The sequence below is a fragment of the Benincasa hispida genome, chromosome 4 (assembly GCF_027475165.1).
Source record: "Benincasa hispida cultivar pf3 chromosome 4, pf3_genome.v1.1, whole genome shotgun sequence".
NCBI classification, from domain to species: Eukaryota; Viridiplantae; Streptophyta; class Magnoliopsida; order Cucurbitales; family Cucurbitaceae; genus Benincasa; species Benincasa hispida.
Window position 1 is genome coordinate 69377061 of NC_143481.1, and position 17051 is coordinate 69394111.

At 40.8% G+C, this 17051-nt stretch overlaps 1 protein-coding gene across 5 annotated transcripts; it reads right to left on the reverse strand.

Annotated features, from left to right (window-relative positions):
- Positions 1–8967: 8967 nt before the first annotated feature.
- On the reverse strand, positions 8968–15726 carry LOC120075403 (Class II aaRS and biotin synthetases superfamily protein). Of its 5 annotated transcripts, none has more exons than XR_016529238.1 (8): positions 14265–15726; positions 12580–12759; positions 11754–12011; positions 11344–11478; positions 10764–11045; positions 10443–10527; positions 10119–10259; positions 8968–9513 (listed from the first exon to the last, which is right to left on the reverse strand). XR_016529238.1 is itself a non-coding variant. In XM_039028775.2 (7 exons), the coding sequence occupies exons 1-7, from the start codon at positions 15606–15608 to the stop codon at positions 9214–9216; spliced, it is 2640 nt and encodes an 879-aa protein (XP_038884703.2). In that variant the 5' UTR covers positions 15609–15726; the 3' UTR covers positions 8968–9213. The 5 variants fall into 5 exon arrangements, 1 of the variants encoding a protein (XP_038884703.2); XR_016529239.1 differs by having other exon boundaries at positions 10352–10527; XR_016529236.1 differs by having other exon boundaries at positions 10634–11045.
- Positions 15727–17051: the final 1325 nt, after the last annotated feature.

The window sequence follows — 17051 nt, forward strand, 5'->3', positions numbered from 1 at the left end:
GCTTTTAATGGTTAATCATCAAATTGTAACAATCTATTTCGATCATTGTAATTCTAATATTCCTTTTAGAGGCTAGGTAATTTTCTTGGGATATTTTGTACATCCTAATTCTTGAAGTTTACTATTTAATTTATTCAATTTTTGTGAACCCTTTGGGTGGATTTGATTTATTAATAATAGAATTTCGGTGAATTTTTCTGACAAACTAATTTATTAAATTTCTTGTTTGCAAAATCATTCTAGCCTGTGTATAATTAATTGATTAAGTTGCATGTATTAGAATCACATGTTTAAGGTCTATACTTTTTCTGGCCAAATTCATGTATGCCCTAGTATAATCCTCCCCAAATAAATCATGATATAAGATGTGGCTGTCTGGCTTGTAGTGTGTCTCGACAATTGAACCCTTTACTTAATACTTTTCAGTTTTAACTTGTATGTCACTGAGAAGGAAAAGTTTTAAACTGAATTAGGGCTGATTTGGATTTTTATCAAAATTGGCTAATTGGGCTATTAAAATTTCTAATAGCTTGAGGGATTCACATAATTGAATAAATTAACTAGTATCTAATGATAGAAAATAAAAAACATACAAACTAATCTCAAAATGTTCCATTAATTTGGTTCAATCCTCTTTTCTGTGCTAACTCTTATTTATTCTTCTCTGTTTGGTTTTTAATTTATTTTGTAACCAAAATCAAGAATCATCAAAACCCCCATTTATTTGGAATTTATAAATTGATCTAAGTTAATTCAACAGTCTCTCTGTGGATTCAACCCCGATCTTACCACTTTGCTACGTTTGTAGTATAAGTCTTAGATTGGTAAAAATAAATTATCTTTGCTCAGGCCGAGAGTGGTTGCGAAACGCTAGTCTCGAAGTCCGAACAGTCTAGATATGTCCGAAATATTCTAGAAGACCTTAGTATGTACTTAGATTATTGTAAAAAGGCCTAGATAGGCCCAAGATGTATCAAGATGGCTCTAGAACAAGCCATAATCAACCTCCTTAGGTCGGTTTAAGCCTCTAGATCGGTGAGGACAATTCTATAAATAGCCCCAAGGGCTCATTTGTACATCCATCAAGCAACGAGCTCTCAAAAGCAATACACACTCATTCCTAAACTCATGTGTGCCTACCTTCTCTTGTCCTTTTTCGAATTCGTAGTGTCATAACTATTCTCAGACCTTTATAAAGGCTTACTTTGAGTGTCTTGATCATAAGAATCAGCCAAATGTTGCATGCCAAGCTGCTTGAAAACGGTGACCACGTGGCAGGTCGTATCAGAGCAACGATTTTGAGACCTTGGTACCCCATAACACCCTTGTAGTGCCTATGGCAATCGAGGAAGGACATGTATCACTAGTTGAGCAAGTCATAGAGGGCCCCATCACTTGAGGACGTAAAGAACATCATTCCCCAACTAAGAGCTAAAAGTCTAAAATTCTGGCGATGTGAGAACATGTTGATACACGCCTTACCAACCTTGAGCAAGGCTTGGAAGATATTCAACTCACTATTGGTAGGTTAAGCAATGATTATGACGAACTGGTTTAAGAGAACGTCGAGATCACATTGGCAGCTCGAGATATGATTCAGGAACTTGGTCGATCATTCAAAAGGGATATCAATGCCCTAACCACCAAGGAGGCCGACCTACGCAAGTTCATCAAAGGTAAGATCAACCAACTTTACTCTGGAATAAATAATGTTCGAGTCGAATCTAAGGCCCCTCATAATGCTAGTGTTCTAACCTCTACTAGCAATGCCCCTATTGCGTCCAGCACATCTGACCTTAAGGTGCCCAAGTTGGATACCTATAACGGCACTCGGAATGCCACGATGGTAGAGAACTTCTTGTTTGAGCTCGAACAACACTTTGAAGTTCTAGGGGTGCTTGATGATAATGCACGAATAAAAGATGCCCAATGCACGAATAAGAGATGCCCCCACATTCCTACGAGATGCTCATAATTATGGTGGAGAAGGAAACATACTGAGCACAAATGAGGGTTGTGCAATATCAATACGTGGGAGCAATACGAAACAGAGCTTCGAAAGCACTTTGTCCCTCACAATGCAGATATTGAGGTATGAGGCAAGCTTAGACGCTTAAGGCAAACCAGTAGCATCCTTGAATATGTCAAGGAGTTCACGATCCTCATGCTTGAAGTCGAAGACCTATCTGAGAAGGATGCCCTTTTCCACTTTAAAGATGGCTTAAGGATTGGGCGTGGGTGGAGTTGGATAGGCGAAATGTTCAGACCTTGGATGATGCTATTGTGGCTAAAACGCTTCTCGACTACTCCTCCCAAAGTAAGGGGAAGAAGCCTGGTCCGAGTAAAAGTGGGGGAGATAAGTCCATCACAACAAGAATGGAGGGTCATGCCAGGTGTCACAATCGCTCTTTCGGGAGCTTCTCTTAGCGATTGTGCGGCACTTGTTCCCGTTCACGAACAAGTCAGCCAACTCGAATACGAACTGTCGGTGGCACACCGAGTGCTTCTTGCAACCTCCACCCCCATTTTTAGGGAAAACAGTTTTAAAAAACGGGTTTGGAGAAAAGGTTTTCGTAAGCAGTTTTTGAGAGTGTGAATAAAGAAAGAAAGATTGTAGTAGGCTAGAAAGCAATAAGCAACAACAACAGTTTTATAGAGTACTACTCCGGGTATGGAGAAGTGATGATTAGTCTTATCCCCATATAGTACATTCTGAACAAAAAGCCAACTGGCATCCTTGCATATGCAAAAGGGCGAGTGGTCACTTACAATGAAAATGTAAAGAAAGCAAGTTAACTAAGCTAATACAATACATGATATGAAAGTATGCTAGAAGGAGGTTGAATCGGGCATGCGGCCATGGGCAACAGGCCCTGGACAAGCATGACCGTGACATTCTCCCCCACTTAATTGGTTGACGTCGTCGTCAACCGACCTTGTTCAAAATCTGTGATGGCTGGAGCTGCATTCTTCAAATCTTCGGCCCGCTCCCAATTGATCTCTTCGTCGAGGAGATCCTTCCATTTTACTAAGAACTCTGTTAGTTCTCGTCTGGGTCTTCCAATACAGCGCGTACGTTTATTCAGGATTTGTGCAACTTCTTTATCAGCAGAATTCTTCATCGTGACCGGTGGGCGCCTTAGCATATTTCGTTGTTCATCCTCGGGATGGGGATGATAGGGCTTCAGGATACTCACATGGATGACAGGATGAATCTTCATCCATGAGGGTAACTAAACCTTATATGAGGTTCTCCCTACCTTCTCAATTACCTCCACTGGACCTTCATATTTCCTTACTAGTCGTTGGTCTCTCTGGCCTCGGAAACGAAACTGTTCTGGTCGTAGCTTGATCAGGACCTTATCCCCAGCTTGAAACTCGAGGGCCCTCTGCTTCTTATCAGCCCACTTCTTCATCCTTCTTGAAGCTCTTTCCAGGTAGGCACGAGCTATCTCAGAGGTTTTGCTCCACTCTTTAGTGAAGTTATGTGCTTGAGGACTTTTGCCTGCATAAGGGTGGTCCACCACGTGTGGCATGAGTGGTTGTCTACCGCACACCACTTCGAAGGGCATTTTTCTGGTCGCGGAACTCTGCTGGCTATTGAAGCTGAACTGAGCCACATCTAACAACTGGACCCAATTCTTCTGCCTAGCGTCGATAAAGTGACGCAGATATTCCTCGAGCATACTGTTGAAGTGTTCCGTCTGGCCGTCAGCTTGGGGATGATAGCTAGAAGAGATATTCAGTGTTGACCCCAATATTTTGAATAATTCTGTCCAAAATGTCCCAGTGAATATTCCGTCCCGATAACTAACAATGCTCGCGAGGACACCCCATAATTTCACGATGTGTTTGAAGAGCAGCTGGGCAGTCATCACAGCTGTGCACATTTTCGGCGTTGGGATGAAAGTGGCATATTTTGAGAATCGGTCGATGATAACAAGGATCGATTCGAACTCTCCCACCTTAGGCAAATGGGTGATGAAGTCGAGAGACACGCTCTCCCATAGTCTAGAGGGCACAGGTAGGGGTTCCAGCAGACCCGCTAATTTCGCCCTTTCGACCTTGTCTTGTTGGCAGACAAGGAAAGTCTTGGTAAATTGCATGACACCATCTGAAGGCTTGGCCAGTAGTAGCCTTGTTTCAGGAGGGCATAAGTCCTCTGCCAACCATTATGTCCTGCCCACGGTGTGTAGTGACACTCCTTCATCAGCGACCTTCGTAACTCCTCGGATTTGAGGATGTAGAAGCGATTGCCCTTGGTGTATAGTAGATCTTCTTCCACCCAAAACTAGTGTGTCTTCCCCTCTTTGGCCAATTGTATGATGGCCTGCACCGCTGTGTCGTTTGTCAAGTGAGTTTTGACAGTTTCTCGTACTGTTGCACTCAATGTACTTGCTTGTAGGTGGGCGAACATGCACAGGGCCGCATGTTCGCTCTTTCGGCTAAGAGCATCGGCCGCTTGGTTACTTTTCCCCGGTCTATGTTCGAATTGGAAGTCGAACTCTGCTAGACACTCCTACCACCATGCTTGTTTCGATGACAACTTCAGTTAGTTGAAGAAGTGGCAAATGGAGTTGTTGTCGGTCTTGACCACGAACTTGGCCCCCAAGAGATACTGTCTCCAGGCCCTCAAGCAGTGAACTACTGCTAACATCTCTTTCTCGGAGGCGGCATACCTCCGTTCGGCATCATTTAGTTTCCTACTCTCATACGCGATGGGGTGTCCGTCTTGAAGGAGGACACCGCCCAACGCGAAGTCAGAAGCATCAGTCTCGACTTCAAATGGCTTGGTCACGTCGGCAATTCCGAGGATCGGCCCCTCAATCATCACTTTCTTCAAGCCCTCAAAGGCGGTTTGACATTCAGGAGTCCAGCTCCATTGGCTATCTTTCTTCAGCAATTTGGTTAATGGCTCTATTCTTCTTGAGAATCCTTCTACGAACCGCCTATAGTAGTTGGCTAGTCCGAGGAAGGATCGTAGTTCATTCACGGATGATGGTACCCTCCAGTCTCTGATCGCGGCCACCTTGCCCTCTTCCATACCAATCCGACCACACTCAATCACGTGGCCGAGGAAATTTATGCGCTCTTGGGCAAAGGAGCACTTCTCTCTCTTTACATTCAACTGATTTTTCCTCAGTTTTTTGAAGACTAGTTGGAGGTGATGTTGATGGTCCTCCAGCGAGGCACTATAGACCATAATGTCATCGAGATACACTACGACGAATTTGTCGAGGTATTCATGAAACACTTGGTTCATTAAGGTACAGAAAGTTGTTGGGGCATTGGTGAGGCCAAAGGGCATCACGAGGAATTCGAAGGCTCCATATCTCGTGACACAAGTCGTCTTAGGTTCGTCTTCTTCTGCAATTCGAACCTGATAATATCCCGACCGCAGGTCCAGCTTCGAGAAATACTTAGCACCGTGAAGCCGATCAAATAAGTCGGTAATGATAGGAAGGGGATATTTGTTGCGGACTGTGAGCTTGTTCAAGGCCCGATAGTCGATGCATAACCGGAGGCTCCTATCCTTCTTCTTTTGAAACAGTACTGGGGCTCCGTAAGGGGCCTTTGCCGGTCTGATAAATCCCGCATCTAACAATTCGTCTAACTGTTTTCGGAGTTCGGCCAATTCTGGCAGGGCCATCCGATATGCATTCTTGGCGGGCGTCTTTGACCCTGGTAACAACTCGATCTCATGGTCAATCCCCCTTCGTGGGGGTAAGGACTTGGGAAAGCTTTTAGGCATGACATCTCGATACTCTTCCAAGACAAATAGAATGTCTCGGGGGATCTCCTCTTCTGTGGTTTCAACTGACTCTATCGGGATGGCCATGAACGTGAGTTCGTTGTGGGCCAGGCCTCTTTTCAATTGGAGGACTGAGATCATTCTCACCCCATTTGGTTGCTTGATACTGGCTTGAACTACGGTGGGTGTAGATCCGATAATGACTAGACATTTGGCGAGGGGCATTGGTATAACTTTATGTTCAAGTAGGAATTCCATCCCCAATACCACGTAGAAATCATCCATCTTGACAATCACGAAGTCAATGAGGCCCTTCCAGTCTCCTAACTTCACCGGAGTTCTCTTCGCTATCCCCGTAATCGGTAAGGCTACAGAATTCACAGCTTTCATCTTCCTTGCATCTCTTTCCCAGGTTAAGTTCAGGCGGCAGGCTTCCGTTTCAGTCATGAAGTTACGGGTGGCCCTAGAGTCGACCATAGTGCTCTTGGCCGATCTTTGGTTGACCCAAGCGTCCACATACATGAGTCCCCTCTCTAGTGGCTCCGTCGCCTTTCCCATTTTCTTTTGGAGCGCAGATAAGAATTTCAATGCCCCCATCCTGAGTTGTTTCCTGTGAAACAAGATAAAGGGCAATTGTAATTGTTATGTTGTTGCTACGGCCCCCACCGGTTGTTTCCTGATCTCGGTTGGGATGGTTTACGGTCCCCCCCTGTGATTTTGTCTCCTCCTTGAGGTCTGGAAGGACTGGAACGACTGTTTCTGTTTCCCCCATTTGAGGAAGTTGACTGCTTCCTCACATCTTGCGAGTTAGTGCTAACGTTGTATAGCCGTTCAGCTGCCGCATAGGCAGAGGGGAGATCCTGTACTCTCTGTTCATATAATTTTGATTTCGCCCACGGTTTCAGCCCTTTGACAAAGCAAAAGACCTTGTCTTTCTCAAACATATCTCGTATGTCTAACATGAGTCCTGCAAACTGTTTTATGTAGTCCCTGATGTTACCTGTTTGCTTCAGTTCTCGAAGTTTTCGTCGAGCCAAGATCTCGACATTTTCAGGGAAGAACTGCGAGCAAAGTTCTTGTTTCAATCTATCCTAAGTATCAATTGTGCATCGTCCTTCCTGTATGTTTGTAAATCGAGATCTACACCATAGTTTTGCATCTTCAGCCAGATTCATCGTTGCTAATGTGACTTTTGACTCTTCAGTCACCGTGTTCATCACCTTGAAGTATTGCTCAAGGTCAAAGATAAAGTTTTTCAGGGATTTTGCTTCCCACACCCCACAGAAGGGTTTCGGTTCTGGGATTTTTATTCTGCTTACTACCATTGCTCCCCCAGATGGGGCTTGGTTCCCTACCGCTCGGATGGTGAGATTCACCCTTGTGCTCACATCCGCTATCTCGGCTCTAACGACGTCAAGGGCCGACCGAAAGTTTTCAGACAAATCGGTTACCATCTGAATTATTGCTTTTTGGGAGCCGTCCAACTCTTCGACGCGCTCCTCTATGTGGGCAACAGAGCCCGATGAGCTATCGCCACATTCAAAGCTACCGGACCGGGCTGTTTTGGTCTCCAGGGTCTCTACCCTCATCATCAGTTCTCTAACGGGTAATCCGTCTAGGCGGCCCACTACCGCATCAATTCCATCGGCTTTCTCAGCAACTTCTTGTAGCCGAGTCTCTAGTAAACGGATACTATCCGGGACCTCTCTCAGGTAGAGCATTTGCTCTTCCATCTCTACCAGCCTATCCACATGGGACTTGTTCAGGTTCTTCGTCGCCAACATGATCACTGATCTTTCCCTCTATGAGCCGACTTGGCTCTGATACCAACTGTCACAATCGCTCTTTCGGGAGCTTCTCTTAGCGATTGTGCGGCACTTGTTCCCGTTCACGAACAAGTCAGCCAACTCGAATACGGACTGTCGGTGGCACACCGAGTGCCTCTCGCAACCTCCACCCTAGTTTTTAGGGAAAACGGTTTTAGAAAACGGGTTTGGAGAAAAGGTTTTCGTAAGCAATTTTGGTGAGTGTGAATAAAGAAAGAAAGATTGTAGTAGGCTAGAAAGCAATAAGCAACAACAACAGCTTTATAGAGTACTACTCCGGGTATTGGGAAGTAATGATTAGTCTTATCCCCATATAGTGCATTCTGAACAAAAAGCCAACTGGCACCCTTGCATATGCAAAAGGGCGAGTGGTCACTTACAATGAAAATGTAAAGAAAGCAAGCTAACTAAGCTAATACAATACATGATATGAAAGTATGCTAGAAGGGGGTTGGATCGGGCATGCGGCCATGGGCAACAGGACCTGGACAAGCATGACCGTGACACCAGGCACGTACCTCGGACGCAACACGTGCAGGTCCCCCACGTGCGCGCTCGCTCAAACGCCCCTGTCGGATGACCTTCTGCGCACGCCTATGCGCGCAAACGTCCCAAATGCACGACGAACGCTCCAGACACCTCGCCTATGTCCTGGACGAGCCTAGAAGCTTCTAGAGAGTGTTGGACAGTACCAGCACCTATGCGAGACGTCCAGATGCCTCAAGATAAGTCTAGATGACTCTAGTGATGGTTGGAACGTACATGAATGCTCTAGACAACATTGGAATGCTTTGAACAGACCCAAACACCTCTAGAAGGCTCTAGAACATGACAGACGAGTCCAAACGAGGCAGTGTTAATCAAGGACAGGAAGGAGCTGGAAAGGTCTAGACATGTCCAAAATATTCTAGAAGATCCTAGTATGTACTTAAATGATTGTAGAAAGGTCGAGATAGGCCGAGATGATCAAGATGGCTCTAGAACAAGTCATAACCGACCTCCTTAGGTCGGTTTAAGCCTCTAGATCAATGAGGACAATTCTATAAATAGCCCCAAGAGCTCATTTGTACATCCATCAAGCAACAAGCTTTCAAAAGCAATACACACTCATTTCCAAACTCGTGTGCCAACCTTCTCTTGTCCACTTTGAATTCGTAGTGCCACATAACCATTCTCAAACCTCTATAAAGGCTTACTTGGAGTGTATTGATCATAACATCAAGCTACTTTCGACAATGAACCTAGAAACCAATGCAGTTTGAAATCTGATCAAAAAACATTACGGAACAAGTACAACAGATCTGCTCCCAAAATGGATAAACATAAAAGCTTTTGCCATAATTTAGTGTATAGAATCCCATTCTAATTCATTGGTGATACAGGAATAAATAACCAAGAAAGAAATTGAGCCATTGCTGTCAACAAGTATACGACAAAAATGGATTAGGGTTGTCAAACACAGCCCAAATGAAATGTTAGCCACACTAAATTCATAAATATTAACACTTGTGTTTTCTTCTTGATCTCAGTATACAACAACAAAAAAAAAAAAAAAAAAAAAAAAAAAAGAAAGAAAGGTTTCCAATTTCAGATTGAAGAAGAGCAGCTCTGCAGTTTGCAATAGCAATGTGTCAATCAAGGGGTGAGGCGTTTCTTCAGTTCATCAATGATGTTGCTTCTAGGAATTGTTATTTCTTCAAAAGTTTCCACGTTTTTCAACTTCACAATCCCCTCACTCACTTCACGTTCACCCAAAAATACTATCCAAGGAATTCTAGACTCTTTCGCACGATCAATATGTTTCATCACTCTTTTATTGACCAGAAATTCAGCATGAAGTTTCGCACTCCACATCTCACTTGCAAGCTCCGCTGCTAGTGTCAAATCATCCCCCAGTATGCTCACTAAGATGTCAGTCTTAGTCGCCCGAGCAGTCTGCAAAATCCCAACAGTTTGAACATTAAACAAGATAGTCTATTTCACAAAGACACCTAAAAGAATTGAAAATTGTTCATCATGCAACGGATTATAGAAGATAAAGGGTTAAAACTCTCAGAAAACCATCAGATGTTCAAAGAGAAGCATCCCAAATTAACAAAGATAACTGCTGGTGGATAATTACGAACAGTTTTCTAGTCCCTTGATAAAGAGCTAAAAGATCATGGATTCAATCCATAGAGGCCACCTAAGATTTAATATCCAATGAGTTTCCTTGACACTCAATGAAGGGTCAGGCAGGTTGTTTAAAAAAAATGTTTTCTAGGGGGTTCTTGTATTGGAGGCCAAAAATTATACCCAGCAGCAGCCAGCACAAACATCAATAGAGACTGGACTTTTTTTCCACAAAACTAGACCAGGAAAAAAATATTCGTTGCCTACCTTTTAACCACGTTTTCAAAATTATTTTGAAACTATAAGTAATTTCTAGCAACCTTAAAAAAAAAGGGCTAAAAATTCAAAATTTGCAAGGTGAAGACCGTAGTAAAAAAACGATAGGAAAAAAAAATCAAATGCTTATCAAACGAAACCTAACTCATTACCTGCTTTTGATCTTTCAAATTTTGTTCCATAATAACAAGAACTCGCTCAATACCAAGACTGATACCAACTGCTGGGACCTGCTTGGAGCCAAACATTCCAATAAGGTTGTCAAAGCGTCCACCAGCAGCAATAGAACCAACCTGAGAACATAAATGATTTGTTAATTAAACCTCAAAGCATCCGAATAAAATGTATTAGGAGGCAGCAAGATAGCACGATGATAGCTTCGTACATCATTGCAAGTAATATAACTAAGGATAAATGATCTTAGATTGCAAATATAATTCCCATCAGAAGTCAATGAAGTATCATTGTTGCATAACTAGACTATTCTGGATATGAATGCAATTCCATGCCTCAGAATCCTTTTCCTTGAGTAATTTCCACAGGTACACAAGGAAGTTGATCCTACACCATCCCCAACAACAAGCAGTAATTCATTGATAAAGAGCAATGACAGGATCTTGAAACAAGTAGTGATTATCACGATAAAAGGGGAGGGTGGAAGCGAGACCTTCCTCAGTGGAGCAGCGGGAAGTTCATGCAATAACAAATTGACAACGCCAATAACCCCATGGGCAGTAGCATAACAAGTCAGACAAGAAAGGTGCCAACGGACATGATGATAACATTAAGAAACTTACCTGGGTGCCACCTTTAAAAACAGCTTCATAAATTACTCCAGTGTAGTAATCAAGTCCTCTGGCAAGACTCAAGTCAAATACCACTTTATCAATACACTTTGACTTTTCTAGAGCACTGAATAAGATCTCTAAATCACTCAACGCATCAGAAGATCCTTTATTTTGTAGTAACACGCTCTCCTCCTGTTTAAGCTTAGATAACAAGTCCAATGGATGTCCCCTTTCCTTCACAAAATCACCAATTCTTTCAGCTGTCTCCACGGTCAACCCCTTTTCCTCCACCTAGCAAGTAAACGTTAATTATAATCAGGTATAATAAATCCATTCTTGTTACAGCCAAGATGGATGAAATCAGATGTCCCCAAAGGGACCATCCAAGATGGATGAAAGAAAATGCAGAACTATGAAAAAGGATTAACGCAAGAGTTTATCAAAGAGTTTTGGCTCGGGTGAAATGCAATTATGCAAATATAAGCTAGAAGACCTAATTTTGAAAAACTAGAAGATATTAAGGGAAGGCAAAAAGATGCCGGCGTGCTTAACTAATAATAAGATTGTGATCAACGGTAAATTTAATTACCATTTCCCTTTTTATCTGATCAAAGGATTGCTTGTCTAACTTGTCAATACTAGAACATATGGTTCTGAACTTTTCAGGCGGCACTCCACAAATTTCTAACATTCCATCCAATAGCTTTCGATGATTCAATTTTATCTGCAAAAGAGAATATGTACAAATTAAATTAGGTTAATGGTAACAATATCAATAGACTGAAGCAACTCAATGTTATAGAAAGGGAATCTAGGAATCCAATCCACTCCAGGAATATGGTATCTAGGAAAAATGCACTTATAACATATGTGCTTCATGTGCTGTAGTTGCTGAGGCATCATAATTATTCAGAATAACTAAAAATTTATAAAAACTAGACATCAAACAAACAAAAACATTGAGTTATGTTCTGCAGAACAATTAATCAGAAGGGTCACCTCGTATTGTCCGATGTTCAGTTCATCAAGTAGCTCCGTCATTATCTTAATAACCTCAAAATCTGGCCCCATCTTTTCATATTGACCAGCAATATCAAAATCACACTGATAAAATTCACGGTATCTTCCCTTAGATGGGTTGTCCCTTCTATAAACTTTTGCTATTTGATACCTTTTGAATGATGTTAAACCATTCATGGCAACATACCTAGCAAATGGAACAGTCAAGTCGTATCTAAGCGAACAGAGCTCCCCTCCCTGTAAACAGACCAAGAAAGAAATCACAATGATAGAAAACCAGAGAGAAGGACAAGCAGTTATTCTTCTGACACACAAAACTATTCAGTGCAGCAAATTTAAAGCGACATCATTCATTGAGAAACTTTAAAACTAGATAAAACAAGGAAAGAAAGGTGGCCGATGATTAAAACAGAGAAGGATTGATTCAATAAAATGAATCGCTTCCTTAATACCCAAAGTATTAAAGAACCTTGACATCAGGATTGAATGTTAACATTCTCAGAAAAGCTCAACATAACTTAAAGTCATACTTGTAAATAGCATTAATAAGGCAACAGATACACAAACTATTCAAAAATAAAGTTCCAAAAATATCAACAGTCGACTAATCATTAGTCTCAGAGACGGATAAAAATAATTCAGTTAATTGATAATTATGTAATTATTTCACAAAACATGAATAGATGCTTAGGATGAAGAGGGAATTAATCATAAATAAATATCCCAACAGTTATATCTAAAAAGAAAACTTGAAAAGAAAGATAATGGTGGTTCCATTATCAGAAGTAATAACATATATAATAACCTGATCAGCCAGATCAAAAATCAGCTTAGAATCTTCTCCGTATTTCCCCGTGAGAGTCTCTCTCAACTCAAAAGCTGGAGTATCCAAGGTTGTGGCACCATGCCGCTCAAAAACGCCCTCTATAATTGAAAATGCTTTCTTCCTAATTGCCATTTGCTCTTTCGCAAAATCCCGAGTGCCCTAATATGCAAGAGAAAGCAGTTGAATTAAATTAACGCCCGCCTTACTCTAGTTAGAAAAAGAAAAAAACAATAAAATATTAAATCAAATCAAAGGGTAACAGTATTAACAAAAGAGTGAAACAGATGCAGAAATAAAATAATGCCCAAGCCGATAGTTTTATCCCACCAAAGGAAAAGGAATGTTTTACTTTCTATCTTATTTTCTAAATCTGAGACTTCTAAAAGAAACAAAGAGGTTTTCCCTTTCCACTCATAAAATATAATAGGGGCAAGCAGTTACAATTGATCTTCACTTCAAGCCTTTGCCATTAACTAACTCACAAAAAAAATAATAATAATAACTAAAGATGTACTTTTTTGATAATGTGAGGCAGGAGAATCAAACCTCTGACTTCAAGATCGATAGTACAAACACTATAGCGGTTGATCTATGTTCATTTCGGCAATAAAGATGCTACTTAAAGCACATCAATGCTTTCTATCAATAAAATGTGTCTCGAGTCTTATTGAAAAATAAAAAAACTAACAAATATGCCTTGCAATTGTAATGAAGTTGAATAGCACGACGTAGCATACTGATTTGTGACTACAGGGAAAAAAAAACTATTGTCATCCTCTTCACGTTACACAGAAAACCAGAAGTAAGCACAGTTGGATTCTATTAAAAATAAATAAATAAATAAAAAGTTTTAGTGCTTAAAAGTAAAATATTGTTATCCTTTCAACTGCTTCCCGCTATGGTTTCAAAACAAGATACTATAATAAAGCATAATATATTTTTAGTTTTTTTTTACAGGATAAGAAGGATAATATCAAAAATTCGCAATCAAACAAATTGAATTATCATAAGAGACCATCCCCTTGATAAAGGGTTAAAGAGATCATGGTTCAACCCATGGTGGCCACCTACCCAAGATTTAATATCCTACGAGTTTTCTTGACACCCAAATATTGTAGGGTCAGGCGGGTTATCCCATGAGATTAGTTGAGGTGCGTAAGTTGGCCTGAACACTCACGGATATCAAATAAAAGAATTAAATTATCGCTTTTCTGTGATTTGGTTTGAGTAAGAATATCATGTCTACATGTTACAACAATTTCAGGTGGTAGAAGGATGTACAAAATATCTATGCTAATTACAAAGGTCAAATAGAACGAACCAAATAATTAACATACAAAATAGATAGTTCATAGTTATAGTTATTTTGATGTGTATTTGTTGATGTAGTATTAAATAAATACTTAGTAAAGCCTCTATTTTGAATCCATTGAGCAAAGATGGGTTGTAATTGTATATTTTTGAACGGATAGTAAAAGTACGACTTCATTATTACCGTCGCCTAAACCATGTGGTGGCATGCAATTAAAGACTGACGGAGGAAATAGAAGCTATAACAAAGGATGATAACATTCTTCTAATGAAAGTCCACTTCCTTGACCAAAACAAAAGGAGGACGGCTAATTGACTTGGAATTTAGGTGAAGTTTTGAAATATGTCATTACCTTGGGAAGCTTTGGTAGCCTCCTACTTTCGTTGCTTTCAACTATCTCTTTGATTTTCTTCAGTAGATTATCAAACTGGGAAGCCTTCGGATCCAAAAAGGATAAAAGATCTTTTACCAAGTTCTCCAATGACCCCAGACCCCCACCTTTACCCTGCAATCTATCTTTGATCAATTGAACAACCACATTAGTTCCTTTACCCAAGACTGCTTTCTTCTTCTTCTCATTCTTTTTTACAACCTTCTCGTTAGCTTCATTCGTGTCAACATCTTGACCCTTAACCATCAACTCACCTCCTTCAATTGTCAAGAGGGCGGCTGTAGCCTCCCATGCGAAAATTTTCCATACAGTTACCAACAACACGTTCACAGTATGGACAAACTCATCGTGCTTTTCATCCAAAGACAATTCGCAGATCAGTCTATATTCCTTTTTTAGACTCTCATTACTAGGACATTCCCTATCAAGCAAACCCGCCAAGCTTGCCTTTATATTATCGTCGCCACTTGAACCCAAAATCAACTTTCCTCTCTCCAAACTACATTTTCCCAAGTCCCAGAGCATGACTGCAAATGACAACAATGCGGTCCGAATGGTATCCTCTGTCCCAGAACTCAAAGATCCCCCTTTCCCAATTTTCACACTAGAATTCAACTCAACCCGCACTCTTGAGTGCACCAACTTCGCTTGTTCTCTCAAGCATCCATGAACCTTTGGAATCTTAGAGATAGCTTCACTCTCGATCTTACCCACCAACTTAGATCCATTTAGAAGTACCTTCATATCATTGGCGACTCCTACTTCCTCCTTGGAAGCGAACCCATCGCCCGAGTCCATCAAACTGAACGCAGACACATCAGCTTTAGACGCCTCGCAAGACATGCCAGCCACAGCATCGGCAATGGAAGATAATGCTGCCGATTGATGGTCCAGCAACGCGCAAATTCCGTTCAAAACATAACACGATTGCTTGAACACGGATAACTCCTCGTCGGTCACATCAGGGGATTCAAATCGAAAAGTTTCTGGTCTCGAATTGAGCTTGTCCGCAATTAGAACAGGAATAACCGATCGAATCCCAGAAGAAGCAGAGATGATGAGCTTGTTCAGGAGCACAACAAGGGCCGCCCTGGCTTCTTCGCGAGTAAGAAAATCAGGAATGAAGACGTGGTGCTTAAGGGATGCAGCATTTTGATCGTTGGACGAAGAAGAAAGCCTGTCGAGGGCCGATGAATCGATCCGAACAAGAGCGAAGCCATGAGCAATGGCATAGACAGAGGTAGAAGAAAGCGATGAACCCTTTCCTCCAAGCGTAATAACAGAGACCTCAGTAGGGTCTGCCATGGAGGATTGATGGAGGAAAAAGGGTGGAGTGGAGTGGACGTTCGGAAATGGCTTTAGACGATGGTTGCTACTTGCTAGGGTTTTGGAGGTGATGAACGTCAACAAGGCAATCAAGCATACTGGACGGCTTAATAAAAAAAATATTATAAAAAACCGCTAAACCGGACCGGCGATATTCCCACATTTAAAATTAAGTTTTGTATTGAGGTATTTTCAAATTTAATAAAAATGGTTTAGGGTTTAGACGTTATCGGTTACCGTTGCAAGAAGAAGACATGGAAGACGTGAGTATCAGACGAGTTTTGGATAATCTGATTAATCATTGGGTAGGTCACAATTTTTTGTGTGGACTGGGATATTTTTAGTATTTCACGTGTTAGGATGGGCAACCGATAACCATCTATCTCCCTCTATCTCGTCGGCTTCTCCCTCTTCCATTGCTTCATTTTCTTCTCCCAACACTGCTTCATTTTTTGTGTCTCCTTCTTCTTTCTTTGTCCAACTGCTTCATCTTCATCTCCCATTGTTGCTTTCGATTTTTCAAGGTTATAATCTGTCATCAAATCCTTCCATGTTATAATCATTCTCTTTTCTTTTCTTTTCATTAATTATTCTATTTAATCATGCTTAATAAATATCATTGAACCTAATTTTGTTTAACTAGATGGTAAGCAAAAAAATGGTCAAAGTTGATGAAAGTAAAGGAAGAGGGAAGAAAATAATGAAAGTTGGATCATCAATAACCAGAGCAAGAGCAAACAAATCTAAAGAGAAGAAGAAATTAAAACTAAAATAGTTGATAACTTTAAATTCTCTATGTATCAATAGACCTTTAACATCAATACATACTTGTTGTGCATTATGTCAACTATCTATCTTAGGAACTTTAGCAAAAATTTTAACATCAATCAGCCTGTTATTGATCAATTTGAATTAAGATAGATAGAGATAACTATCTCTGTCTATCTATGATAGATAGTGATAGAAGTCTACCATTGTCTATTTGAGATAGACAGAGATAGAATACTATCTTATCTATCTCGGATAGACAGTGATAGACAGAGATAGAATACTATCTTATCTATCTCGGATAGACAGTGATAGACTTTAATGGTAAATACTAATATATGTTTCTATAGTTTCTATATGATTTTCACTCTATATTTGTTTAGTTGAGTGGATCTGAATTGAGGTAAACAGAGATAGAGCACTATCTCTGTCTATTTCTGTCTATTTGAGATAGACAGAGATAAAATAATCTTTGTCTATCTTAGAGAGATAGTGATAGACTTCAATGGTAAACACTAATATCTGTTTCCGTAGTTTCTATATGGTTTGCACTATATATTTGTTTAGTTGAGTAAATCTATTATTTATAATTTTGATTGAATCTCTATCTATCTGAGATAGAAAGTGGTAGAGTTCTATCATTGTCTATATGAG